General features: G+C 35.7%; 2 protein-coding genes across 2 annotated transcripts; both read left to right on the top strand.

Moving 5' to 3' along the window:
* The first annotated feature begins 9,910 nt into the window (after nt 1–9,910).
* Nucleotides 9,911–13,439, top strand: LOC111888408 (protein NRT1/ PTR FAMILY 2.13). The gene is made up of 4 exons (XM_023884589.2): nt 9,911–10,130; nt 10,387–10,604; nt 11,425–12,005; nt 12,409–13,439. Exons 1-4 carry the CDS (start codon nt 10,010–10,012, stop codon nt 13,283–13,285), a joined length of 1,797 nt encoding a protein of 598 aa, XP_023740357.1. The 5' UTR covers nt 9,911–10,009; the 3' UTR covers nt 13,286–13,439.
* A 3,949-nt stretch (nt 13,440–17,388) lies between these two features.
* On the top strand, nt 17,389–22,141 carry LOC111888369 (probable AMP deaminase). Its single transcript, XM_023884558.2, has 18 exons — nt 17,389–17,889; nt 18,291–18,478; nt 18,569–18,776; nt 18,868–19,046; nt 19,149–19,200; nt 19,264–19,391; nt 19,475–19,654; nt 19,756–19,823; nt 19,901–20,043; nt 20,126–20,187; nt 20,275–20,388; nt 20,612–20,752; nt 20,830–20,982; nt 21,069–21,122; nt 21,229–21,339; nt 21,427–21,600; nt 21,683–21,763; nt 21,843–22,141. The coding sequence occupies exons 1-18, from the start codon at nt 17,466–17,468 to the stop codon at nt 22,008–22,010; spliced, it is 2,628 nt and encodes an 875-aa protein (XP_023740326.1). The 5' UTR covers nt 17,389–17,465; the 3' UTR covers nt 22,011–22,141.
* The last annotated feature ends 2,963 nt before the right edge of the window (nt 22,142–25,104 follow it).

Here is a 25,104-nt window from a genome sequence, read left to right as displayed (position 1 = left end):
GGTGAAGTTTATTGGATTATTTGGGTGGTAGTTGTTCGTCGATCAGAATGTGGAACTCAACAGATCAACGGAAGAGTTCTCATAAACCCTACTTGGACCCTAAGTCACATTTTGGGAATGATAGGAATTTTTCTAACGTGAGCCATTATGTTTCTTCTTTCTACATTACGAACTTCCCTGATTATATTATTTAGAATGATTTAAGATGTGCATGTGAACATATTGGAAAAGTTTATGAAGTTTTTATTTCCAAGAAGTTGTCTCGGTTGGGAAAACAATTTGGGTTTGTTAGATTCTTGGGCAAAGTTAACGTGGGGGATACGATTAAGAAGTTATGTGACATTTGGTTTGGTTATCATAAGCTGTTTGTTTCTTTTCCTAGAGAAAATTCGATTAAACCACCATTGAACAAAGCTCCTATAGAGAATTTTAAGGTTGAGAAGGTTGCATCCCCGACTCTTTCTTATGCTAATGTGGTTAAAGACTCTTCCAACGTTAATTGTGATAAACCACATATGGATGAGGTCCTTGTTCTTCAATCCGATGACTATATTGTTGAGAAGAGAAAAAGAGCTTGCATTGTAATAGTTAGAGAGTTTATTACTTTACCAAATATTCGCATGCTTTGTTATGATGAATGTTTTGTTGATTTTGATGTTCGGTATGTTGGTGGATTGTGGGTTATGTTGGAATTTAAAGGTAATGAAGATTGCAAAAATTTCATGACTAATGATGCGTTGAATCATTGGTTAGTGGAGAAAAGAGAATGGGATAGAAAATTTGTTCCATTAGATAGGCTTGTTTGGGTTGATGTTGAAGGTGTTCCACTTTGTGCTTGGAGAAAAGATGCTTTTCGAAAGATTTTAGCTAAATGGGGAATAGTTGCACATCTTGAAGGCGATCTTGGTGAAGATGTTTATAAGAATTGGGTTTGCATTTTGACAAATTTCCAAGGGATTATTTTGGAAGAGGTCAAAATTAAAGTTGATGATAATGTTTATACGATCCGGGTCAAAGAAGGTTCGGGGTGGATTCCTTCTTTCTCTTCCGATTTCCCTCAAACTACATTAGAACATCGGGAGACTCATGGCCCGTTTGAGGAGGAGGAGGAGTGTTCTCAAGATGATAATGATAAAGATGTAGTATCAGAGGATATTTTGGGTATTTATGAAACTTTGAATAATATGCATGAAGAAGTATTAGGAAATGGTATTCAATCTGGGATACGTGAGGAAGGTGTTAATACAAGTACCCCGCCCAAAACAACCCATGCAGTCGATCATTTCACAACAGCTTCCCCGACTGTCCGTCCCACTGATCGGCTTCGGTCTTCTGCTGTTCGCTATCCTGATATTGCAGCAGCTCCTGTTGCGCCACATGTTGTCTATATTGCTGCTGTGTAATGACTCAAAATTTCAAATAAATTTTTTCATTTTTAATTAACCAAACATTCCCATAAAGTGTGAAGTAACATCAACCATTGTTTTCAAAATTCATAACATTAACATTTTATTCAAAACATCAGAGTGTCCCATTAAAACAATTGTTAGAGAGTGCACGCCGTGCCATCAAGCCTTGCCCTTGCCCTTAGGCTCAAATGTACCTGAAACAAATCAACAAGCTGTAAGCTAATGCTTAGTGAGTTCCCCAAAGCATACCCCACACACAATCCACATAACACATATCATATTAGCTATAAAAGCTACATATATCACATAAGCCATGCATACAAACATATAAGGATGTCGTGGCCTCCTCCCAATGTCTTACTCCAGGATGTCATGGGCTCCCCACATGGTCTTACACCTACGTGCCATGGGCTCCCCCGTGGTATTTAGCTGGAAAGTCATGGGCTCCCCCACATGGTCGTACATCCAAGTGACATGGACTCCTCCAATGGTCTTTGCTTGAAAAGCCATGGGCTTCCCTACATGGTCTTACATTCAAGTGTCATGAGCTCCTCCCATGGTCTTCCCTGCAAATATCACACATATAGCTAGCATAACTAACTATCATACCACATATCTCTACCACAACAAGTGTACCACATATCACAAAATGGGCCGACCTTGGTGCCTTAGACCGATTGGTATGGTGAGGAGACTCACCTCTCGAGTGCTGAAGTGACAAGCTAATATCAGATATACCCCACACACTGCTCCTCCTCAACTGCCTATAATCAACATATGATTAACTTGTCATAATCTCGTAAATACCCTTAAAGTCAACCAAGGTCAAAGTCAAGGACAACGGTCAAGGTCAACGGTCAAGTTCAACAGTCAATGTTGACCTCAACTCATCGAGTGCATCCTAACAACTCATCGAGTTCCTCCCGAGTTCATTCCACTAAATCCCAAGTCAACTCGCCGAGTCACCTTAGTGACTCGTCGAGTTCATCAAATGTCCAAAAAACCTAAAGTCCATTCAGACCAAAACCCTAATCCTTCACTGCACTCAATAAAAAACTAAAAAACGGGCAAACCCTATCCCGACTCGTCGAGTAAACTAAGGGACTCGACTAGTTCCTTCAGTCCATTTTATGTTCAACCCTTTTTAGTGGGATCTAAGGTCCCAAAATTCAGATCCAACCTCCCCTAGTGTAGGTACCACGTAAATTTGCAAACTTTACGTGCATGCAAGGCCCTCCAAGGCTATAAAATCAAAACTAAGCTTCCTACAAGGTTGTAGTGCATGGAAAGGGCCTAAGCTAGATAAAGTGAGCAAATTTATGTTATTGGGGACCTAGAGAGGTACATATCTGGAACCATATCCTTGTGATAAGTCCATATCCGAGTATGACCCTATTTTGCACCCAAAAGTGACCATATGCTTCCATGAAATGAGATCTAAGCAAATAGAGATCAAGGTGGTAACTTTTTACCTATAAATGGATGCTCACAACCAGTAGATGCTGGATCCCAATCCTTCTCCTCTCTTTAAGCTCCTCAACCTTCAAGTTTCCTTCTCAAAAGCACAAGTTGTAACGTCCCAAAAATACCGGTTGAAAATTTCATTTTTAATTTAGGTTAATACATAGAAACATCATTTCATAACAATAATCCATGTCTGAAAACTGGTAATATCATAGTAATAATTCAGAGTACATCCCAGAAATCCATAGTGCAGAAAACAAGAGTGTGTGATATGCCGCTACCATGCCGGCTCCTTTCCCCTAGCTGAAGAGGTACCTGAAACAACAACTGAAAAACGTAAGCACAAAGCTTAGTGAGTTCCCCCATCATACCACATACCATACAAACACATAACATACATACTGCCAGGCTATTCTGGGGTGCCTGACTACCCGGTACGGCCATTCTGGGATGCCGACTACCCGTGCGGCCATTCTGGGGTGCCATCTACCCGTGTCAAGCTATTATGGGGTGCTGACTACCCGTCGTTCCTGACAACCGATCCTCGGGGACTATTTCACCCCCTACTGCTACTTACACATATATCATAACATAACAAATTATCAGACATATCTGGGGTGTCTGAACTACCCTTCGATCCTAACAACCGAACTCTACTTCTATATAACATTTCATGCTCGTATATAACATATCGTGTAGTAGCAAACCTAGATGATATCACAAAGAAATTCATCTAACGTACAACCCCTACTGGTGGGCCGGTATTGTGGCCGTAGACCCGCCGCTATTGGAAGGTAACTCACCTCAAAGTAGCTGCTGATCTGATCGGGAACTGACTGTCTACTGCTGCTGCTGCTCCGGACGTCCTCCGGCTATAATTCCCACAAAAGGATCAGTCAAACACTGCTAGATGTACTTAGGGTAAAATGACCCTTTTACCCTTGACCAAGTCGAAATCCAAGTCAAAGTCAACTTCCAGTTGACTGGACTCGCCGAGTCCTTCCCTTACTAATCCGGTCCTACTCGCCAAGTCCCTCTCCCTCTCACTGAGTCACCCTTGACTCACCACTCGGGACTATGGGGCCGACTCGAGTCCTGACTCGCCGAGTCCGCGAGCAACTCGCCGAGTTCCTCGAGCGGATCCCCTACTCGCTTCCAATCCACACCAGAACACCCCATACGAGGGTTTGGGGTTTTGGGACTACGTTACACGGTTAATTCCGTGTGCAGGTATGAATGGTTGAACCTTCAATGCTTAAACCCCTCTTGCTCTGTGAAAGTTCATATGACTCGCCGAGTTTGAAGAACAACTCGGCGAGCTCCAGGCAATCTTCATAGGACTCGCCGAGTTGTTCATCCAACTCGCCGAGTCTAGGACCATCTTCATAGAACTCGCCGAGTTCCCCTTTGGGACTCGCCGAGTCCCTCGACCCATTTCCCGAGTAGGCCAGATCTGAGACATGCAACGCTTCAAAACCACAGATCTGTGATCCTAGGGCATGTTTACCACGTAAAGTTTGCGCCATGTAAAGTTGCAAACTTTACGTGCATGCATGGCCCTATGAGCTCAAACATGCAATTCCAAGCTCTTTAAGAGGTCCTACACTCAATAGGGACCTCAATCACCTCAACCACAGTGACTTTATGCTACTAGGATGTCCAAAAGGTCCAAATCCGAAGTCCTTGCAGAACCTTAACCATAAACACATAGAGATTTATGTTCTTAGGGCTTAAAACCACTTTTTAGGGACAAAAAGGGGATTTAATGAACTAAAGATCAAGGTAGGAACTTTTCTACCTGAATAGAAGCCCTTCACTGAGTAGATTCCGGATCTTCTTCCCTTCTTGCACTCTTCAACCTTCTCCTTCTTCTCCCAAGCTCCAAACCACCTTCACAAAGCTAAAAATCACCCACAAGGACACAAAGGGGGCTAGGGTTTTGTTCTACATATCTCTGGGAGTGCTAGGGGAAATGGAGGCTGGGTTAGATCGTTTAAATAGGGTGCAAACACCCGGGTTAGGGTTTTAGTCCAGACAGGGTCTACTCACTGAGTCCCACGAGCCTACTCGCCGAGTAGACAGAGTAGATCCCGCGTCTAGTCCCGCTTCTACTCGGCGAGTTAGTCCTTCAACTCGCCGAGTCCAAGGTTAAAATGCAATATATAAGGAGAGTTAATAACCAAGAATACATACCAGGAACCAGGTGCTACACAAGTTTTACTCTCTAAGACTCTCACACACTCAAGGAAGCTCAAATATGCGGCTAGGGTTTCTTTCTGGGTTGTAATAACGATGAGGGAGGCTAAAAATGATCCATAAATCCTTTAAATAGGGTACAAACCCTTGAAAATTAGGGTTTCTCGCTATAGAGCCTAGTTGCCGAGTCGGGTCCTTCCGACTCGTTGAGTAGGATTTAAATCCCGCATCCTCCTAATAGTCTCTACTCGACGAGTTGGAGCTCTTCAACTCGCCAAGTCCATGCACAAAACCCTAAAAAAAGTAGATAAATTAAATAATACCTGGAAAACGTGTTACATGCTGTTGACGAGGCTGGAGCAGCCTCAGGTTTCTCTAAAAATGCTCATTCGGTAGCTAATGGCGTGCGGGCTGGTCCGGTGGGTTTTGGTAGAATGTCGGGTGTGTGTATGACTGAAGAGTCACTTTCTCATCCTCCCACTTTTTCTAATTATATGGGGTTTGAAGAAAATAGGAATGCTCTTTCTACGAAACATTCTTTCCTTGTTGAAATCCAAAAAACTTTGGATATTAGTAGAGCTATGGGGTTTAATATGGATGATTGTTTTGATCGTGTGAAAGAAGTTGTGCAAGGTCATAGGGTTACTCAAGTAGTAACATGAATTGTTTGTCCATCAATATTCAAAGAGCGGGATTAAGAGACAAAAAGGTATGGATTCGGTCTCTTTGTCAAAAATTTAAGGTGAATTTTTTGGGTATTCAAGAATCAAAATGGGAAGTTGTGGATTTATTTGCTGCTCGTTCCTTTTGGGATAACCCTTCTTTTCATCACGCTTTCTCTCCATCTCGTGGAGCTTCGGGTGGTATTATTGCTATTTGGAATCCGAATGTCATTTCTCAAAAGAATGTTATTATTTCTGATTATTTTGTTGTGGTAGAGGCTAATTAGATGAGATCGGGATTAGAATTGATTTTTATTGTTGTTTATGCTCCACAAGATGCTGATATTAAAAGAGCTCTTTGGATGCAAATTCTTTAGTTGGTGTCTTCTTTTTCTGAAGAATGCATTATTATGGGAGACTTTAATGTTTTCAGGGAGGAGTCGAGGAGATTGGGGTCATAGTTTAACCCAACGACTGCTTCTGTTTTTAATCTTTTCATTGAGCAGGCTGATTTGGTTGATATTCATCTAGGGGTCCTAGATTTACTTGGAGTGATAAGTGGGGTTCTAAATTCATTAAAATGGATAGATTTTTAGTCACGGATGGAGTTTTGGATTACTTCCCTCATATAGATGGTTTGGTTCTTGAAAAGAAAATCCCTGATCATGCGCCTATTCTTCTTATGGAGCATAAAGTTGATTTTGGCCCTCTTCCTTTTCGGTTTTTCCATTCATGGCTTGACATGGAAGATTTTGATGATGTTGTCAGACATTCTTGGGCGATTGGTGTGGAGTCTAACAACCCATGGGTTAGATTTAAGAAGAAGCTTCAACTTCTTAGATCTAATATCCGGGTCTGGAATTTTGATTCCTGTATTTAGTGTGGGTCCAAAAGGAAGATGTTACAAGATTCTTTAGAATCTATTGATGATCAGATTATGGAGGGTGATGGGTCGGCCTCTCTTAGGGAGCTTCGGGTAATGACTCTTAAGGAGCTTAATGAGCTAGATCATCTTTCTAATGTTAAGCTTGCGCAAAAAGCTAAGGTTAAATGGGGAATTGAGGGGGACGAAAATTCAGGTTACTTTCATGGTGTGGTTAATCGGAAGAGGCACCACCTTGCTATTCGTGGGATTTTTATTAATGGTGTCTAGGTAGATGATCCGGATTGGGTGAAAGAAGAATTCCGGTCTTTTTACCAAAATCTTTTTTCTAAGCAGCCAGGGCTTAAACCTAAGGTTGATGAGGCTCATTTCTCATCTCTTAATGAGAGTCAAATTCTTTCTATTCAGTCTCTTTTTTCCCGGGAGGAGATCAAGAGGGCGGTTTGGGATTGTGGATCCTCCAAAGCTTCGGGTTCGGATGGTTTTTCTTTTGGTTTCATCAAAATATATTGGGATCTTCTAGAATATGATGTTATGTATTTTGTTTTGCACTTTTATCACCGTTCAAGTATCACTAACGGTTGTAATGCTTCATTCTTCACAGTTATTCCCAAAGTGTGTGATCCTAAAATAGTCTGGGACTTTAGACCTATTAGTTTAATTGGTTTCCAATATATCATAATTGGGAAACTCTTAGCTAATAGATTGGCGGATGTTATTGGGTATGTGGTGAGTCTGGAGTAGTTTGCTTTTATTAAGGGCAAACAGATACTTGATGGTCCTTTCCTCCTAAATGAGGTGGTTGCTTGGTGTAAGGCTTCTAAAAATCCACTTTTAATCTTTAAAGTGGATTTCGAAAAGGCTTATGATTCCCTCTCGTGGGATTACCTTCTTGAAATTATGGGCATTATGGGATTCGGTCAGAAGTGGTGTGGATGGGTTATGGAATTGCTTAGATCCGCTAGGGCTTCAGTGTTGGTTAACAGTTCTCCTACGCAAGAATTCCAGATTCAGAGAGGGTTAAGACAAAGAGATCATCTTTCTCCTTATCATTTTATCTTGGCTATGCAAGGGCTTCATGTTGCTCTTAAAAGGTCTTGGATGGCGAATGTTTTTAGAGGTATATCTATTTTTGATGTAGAGATTTCGCACCTCCTTTATGCGGATGATGTTATTGTGCTTTCCCTTTGGAGTCTTGATAATGATTCCCAACTTATTCGTATTTTTTGATGTTTCTTTTTGGCTTCGGGGCTCAAAATCAATATGCTTAAAAGTAAATTGATTGGGTTAGGGGTTCCCTATTCGATGGTTATGGATGTGCTAGATATGTGGGGTGTGGGGCGGATATCCTTCCTTTTGTCCATTTTGGAGTGCCGGTGGGTGATAATATGGGTCGGGTGAAGGCTTGGTCAACCATTATTGATAGATTTCGTGGTAAACTTGCAGTGTGGAAAGCCAAATCTCTTTCTTTTGGGGGTCGGTTTACTTTGATCAAGTCTGTTCTTAGCTCGGTGGGAAGTTACCTTATGTCCATTTTTCATACTCATGTTACCGTTCTTCACATGTTGGAAGTTATGAGAGCTAATTTCTTTTGGGGGCTGATTTGGAGGAGAGGCAGATGCATTGGGTGAAGTGGAACAAAATTCTAGCTTCTAAACAGGATGGTGGTCTTGGTGTAGGGAGTCTCTTTGCTTTTAATAGAGCTATGATGTTTAAATGGCGTTGGAGATTCTTTCATGATTCTCAACTTCTTTGGGTGAGAGTGGTTAAAAACATTTATGGGTTTGATGGTGGTCTTGCTACTTTGTCTCCTCATCAGTCTTATTCAAAACCGTGGAGTAGTCTCATTCGTATGATTGCTAATCTCCATGATTGGGGGATAAATCTCCTCAGCCTTTGTCCGACTAGAGTTGTAGATGGTGCTCTTACTAGTTTTTGGCATGATAAGTGGATCTCTGATAGCTCTCTTTTAGCGACTTTCCATAGAGTCTTCGCGTTGGATGTGCATAGAGGGAAATCTGTGAAATAAAGATTTTTTATAGGATGGGATCTGGGTAATCTCTGTCGGTTACCTAGGTGTGGTATTGAGCAGAGTCAATGGGTGTGTTTATAGAAGTGGTTCAGAATGTTTGTCTCCTTGATAGATCTGACAGATTGGGTTGGCCTGCCGATGTGTCGGATATGTTTTCTGTTTCCTCGGCTAGTACCTTTATTGATTCTACTACTCTTGCTGATACTGATATTCAGTGTGATACTCGTTGGAAAAAATTGGGTTCCAATAAAACTCAATATCCTGATGTGGAGGATCAAACTTGGAGGTATTCCAATTAGGGAAAGATTGTCCCATCGTGGTGTGGAGGTGCAATCAATCATGTGTCCGTTATGTAGTGCTGCAGTGGAGACCATTGATCACCTATTTGTTGGATGTAGAGAATTGTTGGAGATTTGGAGCCGTATTGCTATTTGGTGGGATGTTCGTCTTCCGGATTGGTTTGTTGTTGATGATATCATGAGGTGGGCCGATTCTATAAGTTTGAGGGCTGACCAAAGAAAAGCCTTTGCTGCAGTGATTATCTCGGCTTTTTGGTGTCTTTGGAATTTTAGAAATAATTTTGTTTTTGGTCCGACTATTCCTAGGAAATCCGATCTCTTTGATGCTATTATAGAGAAGACATTTTTTTTGGATTTCTAATAGGTCTACTAAATCTAGGGTCGGATGGACTTTTTGACTTCATAATCCGGTTCTAGCTTCTATTTTGATGTAATTGTTGTTTTCTTTTTCTAGCTTCTTGTTAGTTTTTTATAAAATCTTCCGCCGTTCTAACAAAAAAAATTAATTTGTTTTTCTTTTATTGCTTAAGATGTAGAAATATGTTAGTCAAATTAATTAGGATTGTTAGTGTAATAAACGGTGATTTGGTAGTTTAGTTACTGAAAATCATAATTTTTCATTTACAATTCGGATGCATGTAAGTTGTTATTTTATAGAAATAAAGTAACTTTCGGCAAAATGGATGCTAAATATAAGTAGAAAGTTATAACTTTTTTTTTTTGTTTATAAATGTTCGATTAATATAATTATAAGTTTTTGAATATATAAAATAACATAAAAGGTATAAGATATTAGTTTGATTCAATCTAGATGCAAAATTCCAAGATGACTTCTAACAATAATAATACATATATATTAATAATAAATATGTATGTGTTTGAAATATAAAAATACTAACTATTTTATCTTACTTTTCGTCCATAAAAACCAATAATTGTTTATATGAGGTATAAATACGTGAAATAGGAGGGGTAGGATAGTTGTGACTTGTGAGCACATGCCTTTAGAAAACAACTAAAATCTTATTCTTTGCAAGTGCTTCTCCATCACTTCTTCAAGATCAATGCCACCACCATCTTTGCCGGAAAATGACGTCGAAAAATCTCATCACCACCACTCTCCTCCACCGGTGAAGCCCACAAAGCGAAAGCCTGGCGGTTGGAAGTCCATGCCTTATATTTTGGGTACAAATATATTTACTTTTTCAGTTATTTTATCATTAAAACGTGATATTTTATCGGCTAGCAGTCTCAACTAATCTGTCAAACATCATTTTTATTCATTTGTTACAACCAACACCGTCCTAAATCTTTCTTATCTTCCCGACATTTCCATTGCACATATGACTTGTTTTCCATTCTATCATTACCTATACATATATCACAAGACTTGTTATAATTTGAATTTTCTTTAAAATAATGTTTACTTCTTTTTTTGTAGGAAATGAATCTTTTGAGAGATTAGCCTCAATTGGACTGGTCGCGAACTTCACGGTGTTTCTAATGACAGTGTTTCATATGGACCAAGTATCATCATCGAACCTTATCAACATTTGGTCAGGAGTTTCCAATTTTGCCCCTCTCATTGGAGCTTTCATCTCCGATGCCTATGTCGGCAAGTTCTGGGTCATCGCATTCTCCTCCTTTGCTACTCTTTCGGTAAATAAGTTAACACTTTACATATACCAGGGGTAGTTTTGTCTTTCTGCGGCTAATATTATGGTCATGGGTCTCAAAAACTTAAAACTAACACTTTACATATACCACGGGTTGTTTTGGGTTTTATCATGTTATAAAAATCGAGCACTTCACGTTTTTTATTTGGATAATTATATTTTCATTAATAAATAATAATATGTTTACAATTCTACATGGCATATTAATACTATTTATTAGTTTTATTATCATTTTGGCTAATTTAATAAACATATTTATTATCTTTTTCTTTATAATGACGACGATAATGAAGTAATACCATGTAAAAGTTGTTTTAATCATTTTCGAAACGAGTATTAATATTTGTTCTTAAATTGTATCAAAACACACACACACATACAAACACACGTGGTGCACGCACAAAGATAGAAGATAAAATGGACATATAAAAAGGTAAAGATGATGTATGTGTAACAAGATTAAAAGGTACTTTCATAATTGGGAGGGTTCAAACGGAGTAAAATAATTAGAAACGTCTGGATTTTGTCATCCCACTATGTCCCATACATTCAAATGTCTTTGTCTCATGATTAAAGTTCTACATTAAACGGCACATTGGTTTCCCTAAAAGGATGAAAGAACGTTCACAAACATTACATGGCCATAATCCCACGACATGCACTATGAATTAGCATTGTTCAAATTATATTTCAAACTTACAATTTAAATGTCATAATCGCAATTTAGATATTAAATATTTTACAAATGTCAGCCATTATGCACAAATTATACAACGTATATAAAAGTTTCTTGATTTATGTAGGGAATGGTGACCATGACCTTAATTGTGGGACTACCAAAATTGCATCCACCATCATGCACCACTCAACAAGCCCGACTCAACCAGTGTCAAGCTCCAACCAATAGACAGTTTGGTATCTTGGTCTTAGCCCTCGGGTTCTTATCTATAGGGACAGGTGGGATAAGACCATGTAGTCTTCCATTCGGAGTTGATCAGTTTGACCCAACCACAGATGAAGGTAGAAAAGGGATCAACAGTTTCTTTAATTGGTACTACACCACCTTCACTATTATCGTACTCACTGCCTTGACCCTTGTGGTCTACATCCAAGACTCGGTGAGTTGGGTTTGGGGATTCGGTATCCCAACGATGCTTATGGCATTTTCCATTGTGTTGTTCTTTATTGGTACCCATGTATATATTTATGTAAAACCCGAGGGAAGTATTTTCTCTGGAATTGCTCAGACACTTGTTGCGGCTTACAAGAAACGTAAACTTGAAGTTCCTAGAGGTGAAAAGGAAATGACTAGAGGGAAATTATATGATCCACCTATGAAGGGAATGTATGAAGTCCCAAAGTTGCTTCTAACCGATCGGTTCAGGTAATTTATCTCTTTGGAAATATGTTTAATCGTAGAACATCTACAATCCATGACTTAATGGAATGGTTGAATACAGGTTGACATTAAGTGAATTAAGTTCAGCCATAGTAGGATTTCAAATTGACATTCAGTTGATTTTGGATTCGAATGACATTAAATCTTCAATACGTAAAAAAAAACAAACTTTTTATTATTTTTTAAAAAATATGTTTGGTTGAACTTTATAGAGTTTAAAGAATTTATAAATTAAATGATAAGATTGTATGAAAAATAAAATGATAATATAACAATCCATTAAACGTAAAGGAGTTGGATACTCATGCATGTAACTAATGATTTGTGAAGATATATCTTTTAAAAGTTGTTTAGTAAATAACATTAATTTTGTTATGTATCAATTTAGGTTTCTAAACAAAGGAGCTATTGTATTAGATGGTGACATAAACCCTAATGGATCTAGAACAAGTGCTTGGAAGTTGGCTAGTATACAACAAATCGAGGAAGTAAAATGTTTGATAAAAGTTATTCCGATAGTAGCTTCTGGCATTATTTGTTTCACCGCGATACTCCAACAAGGGACTTTCACTGTGTCCCAGGCACTAAAGATGAATCGTCATTTGGGTCCAAACTTTCAAATCCCAGCAGGCTCCATTGGTGTCATATCCATGATCACCATTGGGATATGGCTCCCTATATATGATAGGATTCTTATTCCCTTAATAAGAAAGATCACGAAAATCGAGACAGGAATCACACTCCTTCAACGTATCGGAATTGGAATTGTGTTTTCTATTTTATCAATGATTGTTGCCGCATTTATTGAGAAAATGAGACGTGATTCTGCAAATTACCACAATCGGGTAGATGGGGTTGCACCCATGTCAGTCATGTGGCTCGCACCACAACTGATCTTGATGGGGTTTGCTGAGGCGTTTAGTATTCTTGGTCAACTAGAATTTTACTATAAGGAGTTCCCTGATAATATGAAAAGTGTTGCAAATGCGATGTTCTTTGTGACTGCTGGAGTGGCGAATTATGTGAGTAGTGCGTTGGTTTCAATGGTGCATAATGTCACTGGAAAACATGGGCAACCCGATTGGTTGACGGCTAATATAAATGAAGCTAAGGTTGATTACTTTTACTATGTGCTTGCTGGATTAGGGGTCTTGAATTTGGTTTATTATCTTGTAGTTGCTTCTCGATATAGATATAAGGAAAACACTCGAGATATTGAAGAGGAACCACAATTCGATGTTGAGTTATATGGTGTTAAAAAATAGATTAGTTTGTATTAAAGACATGCAACAGTATTTTCTTTTGTAGTACCATGAAAATGAGTGATGACGGTTGTAGTTATTACTAATAAAAGAGTCATTAATGTAGTTTCAATATTTAAGACAAATGAAGTTTATATGTGAATAGTATTCAAAACGATGTTCTTTGTTGTTTCTTGAAAAAATGTTCAAGGTTACAATTAAAACGATTGGATCGTTCTTTAATTCACAAATATAGTATAACATTAGAATAAAATTGTGAAGTTGTGTTCGTTGTGCATCTTTTAAGTATTGATGAAACAATACGTATATGATATTGGGCAATAATTCAGAGAAAGAAACTAGTGTTTACAATAGTTGTTGCCATTGAGAATACTTAGGTAAAAAATACCTTAGTGTTTTTGAAGCCCATGTTCATAAAAGTCACGATTTTGATGGATACTAACGTATTTAATGGGTTTCAATATTCATTTTAAGTTACATAGTATTTTTTTTTTTTTTAACCGGCAAATCTAATCTATTCCTAAACTAACAACACCTATTACATCTATGTCCACGACGGGACTTGAACCTTTGACTTCAAAGAGGGAAGGCACCACCTGATACCGCTCGACCTCAAAGGATATCTCTTATTGGTCCATGTTTCATGAAACAAACTGTATTAAAAAGATAACTAATAATTTAAAGAAGGAACATACATGTTAAAAAGATAATATGTAAGAAATCATACTTTTCGAAAATCAACATGTTAACTGTTAGATTAGATTATTTTTGTTAAGAGTATAATGGTACATTCAAAATGTACGTTCCTTCTTTAAATTATTAGTTATCTTTTTAATACAGTTTGTTTCATGAAACATGGACCAATAAGAGATACCCTTTTAGATATTTATTTACTTTTGACTTTTAAGCGTTGTATTCATGTGACCCGATCTTTGTTTTATACATACCTTTTTCAGCCACTATCTTACCATATTATTTGCATGCTTTATTATCTTCTGGAATAATTAAATATTATATGATGTAAAAGAACGTAGACTCTCACCAAAAATAATGTACCATCAAAATTCAACACGTTGTAATACACTTTATAATATGAGTTTTATTTAGGCCTGACAATCGTGTCGTGTTCAGGTTGGCGTGTTGCGGGTTGGCGGGTCAAAATATGTCAATCCAAACACGACCAATTTAAATATACAGGTCACGGGTTAGCGGGTCACGGGTTGGCGGGTTTGGAACAAAATCCATATATGACCCACCAACCCATTTATTTAAACGGGTTCACAAGTTGGTGGGTTCGTGGGTCAGATTTGGGTTCATGGGTCCGAATTTTACATATTTAAGTCTAAAACATCCAAATAAAAATTAAAAATTTCATAGAAACATGTTACAAACTTAGCTTTATAGGTTACGACTTATGACATTACACCATTCACCGCGAGTCATAATGTCAAAACAGTCAAATGGTCTATGAATAAATGGTATATTTTTGTAATAATTATTAAATATTAATACTTGATATATAAATACATTTAAAAATAAAATAATTTTTTTATTAAGAATATAAAAGGGTTGGCAGGTCAACCCGTTTATTTTTTGAGAAACCCATATATGACCCGTTTAATAAACGGGTTGGCGGGTTGAAAAATTCAACCCAAACTCATTTATTTCGTGTCGTGTCGCGGATCATGTCGAGAATTGTCAGTCCTAGTTTTATTGAAATTATAAATTTATAAAAAAAAAATAAAAAAATAAAAAAATAAAAAAAAAAACATCATCGTGTGATGCAGCGGGAGCGGAAACTAGGAAGGATTAAATGAGAAAAATAGCAGCCTTTCAATTGATATTATGACATTTATTAGAATATTGATTGAAATCCCGATTGTGATTTGTGATTATTTTATTTGTTCATATTAAATTGTTTATTATTTTATATAGATAAATGTAAATTTATCGAATTTTTGTATTTTGATGATATTTTATGTTGAGACAAAGGGTTAATGATTTAACAGGTAACTAACATTGATTTGGTAATCATGTTTTTGGTGTATAATATATATGTTTGACAAGTAAACTTGTTTGATAAGTTTAAAATAGTGTAATATCATTGATAATTAATGGTGATATTACCATATTATGAATATGACAAAAAAAATTACTGGTCAAACGTATACGAAAAATACATGTTTATCTAAATGTTAACAAAAAAATAAAAATCGTTACCCATTTATGTCATTAACCCTGTAAAAAATGACAATACTCTTCCAACTGACCCATTCCGAACTCAACTTAGTTTGAACCTCCATATATAAATCAAAGTCCAAAAATAGGAAAAAAAAAATACTAAAGAAATTTGATGAGACGAAGAATGAATTTTTTCCTTGGCTGAGCATACTATGAACCATGTTATTTTTATATATTTTGTTGTGCGGTTTGTAATCAAATAGGCAAAAATTTAGCTCTTGAATGCAAAGACTTATGAAATATATGCACTTTATGTGTACTTTGTTTTTTGTATTTACGTTCTTAGTGTGCTTTTATGGGTGATGATGTTAGGTCCATTGACATGACATACTACTTGACAACATCACATGATTGCACCATATGACATCATGCACCGCCCGACAACATTACTTGACAACACAACCTAACCCCTGACTAGCTGAACCTAAACCCGGTTGACCCAAGTCTAACCTAATTGTTCATTGACCTGACTCTATAAATAGAACATCTCCTCCTTCATCAAGGTGATCTCTCATTCTCATATATGAGCCTCCACTATATACATATAGTTATCCCACCAAGATGGTTCTCTCAATCTAAGAGGAACCATCTCCTTATGCACATTGATCTAACTTGATCATCATAATTTGCTCATGAGGTATAATCCCAAGGGCTTTAACAACTTTGTCCTTCAATGACAACTAGGAATCAAATTGGAAACTCGGTAACGACACCTACTCCAGATCTATAATTCAGATCCGACACCAAAACCCGATGACCTGTTTATATGTCACATTAGTGAGTCTTATGACTATTTACACCTACCCTAAAGAACCCACTATTACAAAAATTATGTCCGAATATGAAGAACATGTATAGAATAGTATGTATATTTATGTTTGACGAAGTGTCATTAGTTTTGTAATGAAACTATTGATTTGTATATTTTTTTGTCCAAATTTAAATAACTATGTTTTTTCGTACACATTTATACCAATTCATAATATGGTAATATCACCAATAATCACGGTGATATTATCCAATTAACCTTAAGATAGATTACTAACAACATAGCAATGAACTTGATCATTTGTGATATTTATAGTAGTGTAATTAGTTTTGAAAATCATATGATATTTAGGATATCATATTCAATGAAAAATGACATATAATTTATTAATTTAATATGTATTTGAATGTCCGTAAAACATCATATTTAAGTAGTACAATATAAAGAAAAAACACTTTGTAGTAATAAAGTAAAACCTAATTTGATACCGAAAATATATCATATGATCCTCTTTAATAAATGAAGGTTTTTTTTTGTCACATATCAATCTCTCATGAGTTTTGACACTTGTCATTTTGTGATATTTTTGAAATAAATATTATCCACTTGTCAATTTTTGATTTGTTTCACTTTTTAAATTTAAAGTCATATACTTATATATGTAAAGTATTAAATATCATATATATGATATTAAATTGCAATAAATATTTTTCTTGCTTTCTTATTTTAAAGTTGTATATTAAAAATATTTTCTATTTACACTTTAATTAATGTTTTTTTTAAATCAACCCATGTAATAGATGAGTTTTACACCTAGTATATATTAGATGAACAACAAATTTATATCGGTATGTATATAAATATATAAATCCAAAACAAACTCTAAGTACTCAACCACCTATTAGCTTTCAACTATAGCAATTAGCATGATTTCTAACTTCCAACTAATTTTTCTTCTTCCAAAATTTGTTTTATATTCAAAGAACATCAAAACATATACTGTTTTATGCTATGTACTTATGTAGTATTTAGGCCCACAGCAAAGGCCCATATTCTCCCCTGATCATTACACTATAAATTGCTTCCTTCTTCCTTGCGTCTGCTCACAAGCGAAGCTTTCACTGGTAAAACCCTCTTTCAAAACCCAAAGAAAAGCTCCAAAACGCATAGAAAATGGAATCATCGGCATCATCTCCATTGTCTCCGATTCATTTTGCATTAGCAACTTTATTTGGCGCTTCAGTAATGGCAATCTCAGCCTTTTATATACACAAGCGCAGTGTTGATCAAGTCATCGACCGACTCATCAAGCTCCGTCGACGGCCCGATCGTCTTTTAACCGACCAAGAAGATTTCTCTGGATACGAAGATGGAGATATTGATACTGATGATAGAGTTTATCTTGATGACGACGACGACGATGATGGTGATGATTATGTGAGGAATACTCATGCTTATGGTATGTCGTGCTCGTTGCCGAATGTAGGGCTGGCTAATGAATGGACGAGTGAGAATGCGAGTAAACCGGTGTCGTTTGGTTCATTGGAGAAACTTATTTCGGATAACTTGCCACCTCTTCGAATGAATCAGAGACAAGGTACGTTTCTTTTTCTTTCTGTATATTCGCACTTGTAATTTCATTACAGTATTAGGTTATAACATTTGTGATCAATGGAACTTCATCTGTACTTAATTCGCAAATTTCTGACACTGTAGTAATACAAGTAGTACTTCTTTTGGATAATTTTTCCGATGGAAAAGAAGATGAAACGAATCTATTATTTATTTCTTCATATTGTCCAGTAGAACCGATTGAAATTGAACCTAAGCTGAGCTGCAAGCCCTTAGGTTCCATGGGTTTTTCAGGATGAAATTAAGAAAACAGAAGATGAAGGATAAACAAATTGGGGATTTATTATAGACGTGCACAAAAACTAGTATATTGTGTGTTGAATCTGCTCAGAAAGATCAAAGTAAAGTTTCAGTTCTGTTATGCAGGAGATCATCACCATGATAATCAATCTAACCCTAAGATGAGAGTTGGTTCTTATGGTAGAATTCATACACCAAGATCACCAGCTAGCTATGCATATGATGGTGCTGACAACTCTGATGATGATGGAACTGAGACTGTTGTTGGGGAGGACACTGAGTATTTTGATGAGGGCATAAACTCTTCAGCAAATGTAATTTCACAAGTATTTAATCTTTTTAATAAAATATATTCTTACTTTACTATCCATTCATTCCATATTTTCTACTTTATCTTATTTCAGGATATATACTCAAACATTCAAAGTATGTCATTGGTTCCTACACAACCTGAACATGCAAACAATGATCTAAGTAATTTACATAGGAAAGTTGCTAAAGAAGTCAACTCAACTGTTGACCATGGCAATGAGAAGGTGGAACTTTTTTCAGAGAACAACATCCCAGTTAATGATGGCAACAACATTTTACCTGAAGCAACAATGATGAAAGGTAACTAACTTTCTTCCCTTTGTTACTTTAATCTTTGATCTTTTAAACAAATATAATCATTATTAACTTCATCTTTATTTTCTTTATCAAGAGTCATTGAATCATGAAGAGGAAGAAGTTCGGAAAATGATACGCGAATGTTTAGACTTACGCGATAAATATGTTTTTAGGGAAAAGAATATTCCATGGACACATATGGAAGACTCTTCTTTATCTATTAAACATGACAAAAATGACCCCTTTCGATTTATACCAGTTGAATCAACTAAAGTAAGTTTCCCTAACCCTAATTTCCAATAAATTCAACAAATCAAATCAGTTACTTTAACATTTCTTGATTTTCTTACCCTTTTGTTCAAAATTTTCAATCAGCACCATTTCAAGATGGAAGATGGAGTTATACATGTTTATGCAAGTGAAAACGGTAAGTCTGTTAATTAAATTACGATTTTACCCTTATACTAATGATCACTTTTCCAATTCTCAGATTCTGTTGATCTCTTTCCTGTTGCAAGTGCAACGACTTTTTTCACTGACATGCATCACATTCTCAAAATTATCTCTGTTGGAAATGTTCGTTCTGCATGTTATCATCGATTAAGATTTCTTGAAGAGGTAAAGTTTTCTTATATTCTTTAAAACTTCATTCGTTTGATATGATTTGTGTGAAATTACGATTTTGCCCTTATCCAATGCAGAAATTCCGTCTTCATCTGTTAGTGAATGCAGATAGTGAGTTTTTAGCTCAAAAAGGTGCCCCTCATCGTGACTTTTACAACATCAGAAAAGTTGACACTCATGTTCATCATTCTGCTTGCATGAATCAAAAACACCTTTTGCGATTCATTAAATCTAAATTAAGAAAAGAACCTGATGAGGTATGATATTTATAAACCATTTATTATCCAATTCTTATCAATTTGAGTTTAAATATCTATATTTTATTATTTTGTAAATTATAATGGATAATGTTTTGTAGGTTGTTATATTTCGTGATGGACAATATCTGACTCTAAAAGAAGTCTTTGAGAGTTTGGATTTAACAGGGTTGGTAGTTAAGTTTATTAATTTATTACTATTTTTTATAAATATTTTTTGTTTAATTACTAGAATTTGATTTTCAGGTATGACCTTAATGTTGACTTATTGGATGTTCATGCGGATAAGAGTACATTTCATCGATTTGACAAATTTAACCTCAAGTATAATCCCTGTGGACAGAGTAGACTCAGAGAAATCTTTTTAAAGCAAGACAATTTAATTCAAGGTTATAAAAAAATTAATGTAATTTTAATTTCCTTATTGTTAACAACAATATAATATTTGTGTTTAACTGATTATATTTATAGGTCGTTTCTTGGGAGAGTTGACAAAGCAAGTTTTATCAGATCTTGATGCAAGTAAATACCAGGTGTGGTTACTTACTTAAATGCTTAAATTACTTAAATTCTGAAATGAACTAAAGTGTAAAATGACCATAATGCCCTTTTCATTCCAGGTGGCGGAGTATAGGGTTTCCATATATGGAAGGAAGCAAAGTGAATGGGATCAGTTAGCAAGTTGGTTCATCAACAATTCAATTTACAGTGAGAATGCTGTTTGGCTTATTCAAGTATGTTTTCATTCCTCGTTTTCTCAAATTCATTAAAAAATAGTAATCGCAAAAAGCTCAATGGAAGGGTATTTTGGTCTTTTTACAAAGTTTGCAAACCAAACACAAAACAAGAAAGAATCTCATTCGATTTCATTCTTTCCAAAAACACTAACCCAACCAAACACCCCCTTTAGTGTCAATTCATTATTCATGCATATTTGACCATTTTACCCTTGGTCAGCTTCCACGGCTCTACAACATATACAAAAGCATGGGAACAGTGACATCCTTCCAGAACATTCTAGACAACGTCTTCATTCCACTTTTCGAAGTCTCAGTTGACCCAAAATCCCACCCTCAACTCCACATTTTCCTTATGCAGGTAAATAAATATAATATAATATCTGAAATATTAATTTCCATAATTTAATTAAATAAAAAATATAATATATTTTATAGGTAGTTGGGCTTGACCTTGTGGATGATGAAAGCAAACCCGAAAGGAGGCCTACTAAACACATGCCAACACCATCTGAATGGACAAATGACTTCAATCCTTCATACTCATATTATGCATATTATTGCTATGCTAATCTCTATACATTAAATAAAGTAAGATATAATATTTTGATATTTTTCTTATTTTATTACCCATTTTTCTATTTGATTGTTTAACATTTATATTTTAATTATCTCAGCTCCGTGAATCTAAAGGACTGCCAACAATTAAATTGCGTCCTCATTGTGGAGAGGTTATTTGATTATTAGTATTATTCTTTTAATAATTTAACTTTTTTTTTTTTTTTTTTTTTTTTAAATATTCTTTGGATTTTTAATCGACGATTAAAATAATTTTAGGCGGGTGATATTGACCATTTAGCAGCTGGGTTTCTTCTATGCCATAATATTTCACACGGGATCAATTTACGAAAATCTCCCGTATTGCAGTATTTATATTATCTTGCTCAGGTTACTTACCTCAATTACTATTTTACAAAATTCAAAACATTTCATTTTATATTTAATTTAATAATTAAAAAAATTTTAATTTTCCAGATTGGATTGGCTATGTCTCCATTAAGCAACAACTCCCTTTTTCTAGACTACCACCGAAACCCATTTCCTATGTTTTTTCAACGAGGGTTAAATGTGTCACTTTCCACGGATGACCCGTTACAAATCCATTTAACAAAAGAGCCATTGGTCGAAGAGTATGGTGTTGCAGCCAAGGTAGGTGGTACTGTTTAAAATTTTAATTTTTGTAATCTGTGAAATTACTATTTTACCCCTGATATATGGGTTATGGTTGTAGGTTTGGAAGCTGAGTTCGTGTGACCTCTGTGAGATTGCAAGGAACTCTGTATACCAGTCTGGATTCTCACATGCAGCGAAGGTATTATTTTTTTTGTTTTTGTTTGATGTAGGAAAGGGTAAAATGGGAATTTGTGATTTATGGTTTGTAAAAAATGTAGGCACATTGGTTGGGAGGGAAGTATTTCAAGAGAGGGCCGGAAGGGAATGATATACAAAAGACGAATGTACCCAAAATGAGGATTAGTTTTCGACACCAGACATGGACTGAAGAAATGCAGTATGTGTATTCAGGACGTGCCAAATTACCCCAAGAAGTTGATTTTTAACTGCGTGCAACTGCCAAATGGAATTTCAATCACATTATATAATATATTATTATATGTTATAACTTATTATATTTCAGTTAAAAATCTTATAAAAAATAGTTGATAAAAAGTAACTCCTCATTTTTCCACAATTTAAAGAGTCCTTATTGTTCCCATAATAATGAGACGTCTATTAACCTACAAATTTCATATTACTTGTCCCACTACCTGTACTTATATGTATGTTTTGCAAGACCTCATTTCCTAGTATAAGTGCAAACAAATTGGGTCCTGTTATTCCCCCCCGCCCCCCGCCCCCTAAAACCCTATATTCACGCGTTTTTTGCATCTGGTTTTTTTTTTTTTTTTGGGACCCTTTACTTTTAAAATTTGTCAAAATTAAAACTTTCCATTGTTATTTTTTTTCTTTTTATATTGTTTATTTTTATTTTATTTTCTCTTATATTAACATTTTTCACACGTAATGCTATTTTATTTTTAAACCTTATATCTACATAAAAATCTTATATTATAGTTGAAATTTATTAATTTTTTCTTTAATATTTTTGTCATCGTGTTTTTTCAAATTTATATAATTTTGTTATAGATCAAGTTAAATTTTATTCATGCTTTGTAATGTTTATATCCTTTTACTCTAAGTCAAGTTCATTTTTTCATAAGTGGCATAATCATTTTATTTACTAGTATTTTTTGTTAATAAAACCATAAGATTTAAGTTCATTAAAAATAATACTATATATTTTTTCATAAAATAAGTTAAAACTAAAAAATTTCAATATATATATATATATATATATATATATATATATATATATATATATATATATATATATATATATATATATATATATATATATATATATATATATATCAAATCAAAAAGGGGGAAGGGATATTAAATGGATTGAGGGGGCTTAATACCTTCACCCAAACAAATTTTATTAACAAAACATTATAAAGGAATTGAAAGAATAGGGTTTATAGACAAGCTTCCTGACTAATGCTAATCTTCTTATTCCGAGACACAAACCATTTATAAGAATAGTCAATCAAACTATCACTTAGCATTTCTAAAGTTCTATATAATCCACCATTCAATCATAATCGATTCCAAAGCAAGCCTCTTTGTCATTGAAAGGTTAACTGCATCAATCCAATGCACCCACATCTTCACACCATTTCTCAACATACGCCTACAGATCATTGGTGACTTTACACGAAATAAGATGTTTGAGATCTCCCATATATGAATTACAAACACCATTGAACATCCTGTTTCCTATCTTTTCATATTTCAGGGCTGTGAGCCGGAAGTTGATTTAAGGAGACAGAGTTTAGACTTTTTGGAAGGATGTAATGATTGTTAAGAGATTTAACCATTGAATTGTGTTTTAGGCCGAAGGATAGTAAATGAAAAGTCATAGGCTGGGTTCTTGCATAAAATATGGATTTTTGTTCGAGAAGTTTTTAGTCCAAGATATTTAGATAATATTTTGGGGCTCTTCGATACAATTGGATATAAAGATTGCCGAAAACGGAGTTGGAACGGAGAAGTTATGATCATTAGAAGTTAGCAAGGTTTTGGGTTTAGTCTAGTACATTGGGCGTACAGGGTGTATGTTGTGCATACTAGGCATGGCTGATCGCAGAAGTTCAACCTGGTACGTTGGGCGTACACGCTCAGAACCCAAACCCTAATTTTGGGGTTTTGAGCCCTATTTAAGCTTCTTAAGTTCCCTAAACCCTTTCCATTCTCAGCCTCCGCCTCTCCAACGTCCTCCCTTGAAACCCTAACCCTAGTTTGAGCCTTGTGAGCAAAAGAATGTGTTTTAAGTGGCTTGGAGTGTTCTTGGTGCATCTTGGAGAAGAAGGAGCTCATTGGAGAAGTGTTGGTTGCATTGGAGCTTGTAGATTTGGACCTTGTTCACCTTGATCTGTCTTTTGGAGGTATAAAGTTTGAATCTTGATGATGCATTTGTTAGATCTAGCTAGCTTTGAGTATTATGAGCTTTTGGTCACTTAGTGCAGAAAGTTTAGATCATGAAAGTTTGTGACCTTGTTATGGATAAAGTTGGAAAATTTATCCATCTAAACATCATATTGATTCAGATTTGAAGGTTGGAGATTTAGACTTAATGGATTAAGTTAAGAAAGATACACGTTTGGTCCCTTTGAGACTTAAAGACTAGATCTTGGTTGTTTAATGAATAAAGTTGGAAACTTTATTCATTATGAAGCTATTAGGAACCATAAAATGTGATTTTAGTCCTTCTATCCCTTCCATGCAAGATTTAATGGATTAATAAATTGGGTTTTAGCTTTTGGACCTTTTTCTAGCCATGGAAAGTCATAAAGGTGGGAACTTTATGACTCATGTTGATGTTTTAAATCTAGATATGAGCCCTGGACAAAATACCTTAAGGGATTAGGTGCTTAATGAAGGAGTGTGATCAAGTCGTGTATGTTGGGCGCACACAGCAGGCTTACCCTTTGACTTTTGTTGACTTCCGTTAACTGTTGACTTCTGACCAAGTTTGAATTTGGGTCAAACTTGAGGATTTTGGGCTATTAATTAAGATTCTACCTGGTTATGATGATTAGCAGATTCGCGGGAGCAAGCAATGTAGAAGGGAGTGTATCACAATGTTTCAAGGTTTTTCGATTCATGTTAGTTTTGCCTCATTGTACCCGTGGGTCAAAGACACCAATGTCGGCCCACTATTTTTGGTTATCTTTTAGTGGAGGGATGCCATAGGAACTATATATAGTCATGTAGGATAGACTGATGACTCTTGATCTAGGCTATCTTGCCCGTTTCTTGTTTGGTTGTGTCTCTAGAGTAGAATCACCTGTCTGGGTGTCTATCTCACCTCTGAGTATATACGGTAATAGTATGTACTGTACTGTAGTGAAATGTTAGATATGTATCCTAGTATATAGGTTGTTGTTGTGTTGTAGTGATCTGTTAGATATGTATAGGATGTTGCAATGTTGTAGATGATCTTTTAGATCTGTATCCTGGTATATCGGATGTTGCTATGTGGTAGTGATCTGTAGAATTATATGTCTACCTGTACTTGTTGGTCATCATCTA

The sequence above is a fragment of the Lactuca sativa genome, chromosome 3, assembly GCF_002870075.4.
Source record: "Lactuca sativa cultivar Salinas chromosome 3, Lsat_Salinas_v11, whole genome shotgun sequence".
Taxonomy (NCBI): Eukaryota; Viridiplantae; Streptophyta; class Magnoliopsida; order Asterales; family Asteraceae; genus Lactuca; species Lactuca sativa.
This window is presented reverse-complemented; position numbering and strand designations above follow the sequence as displayed.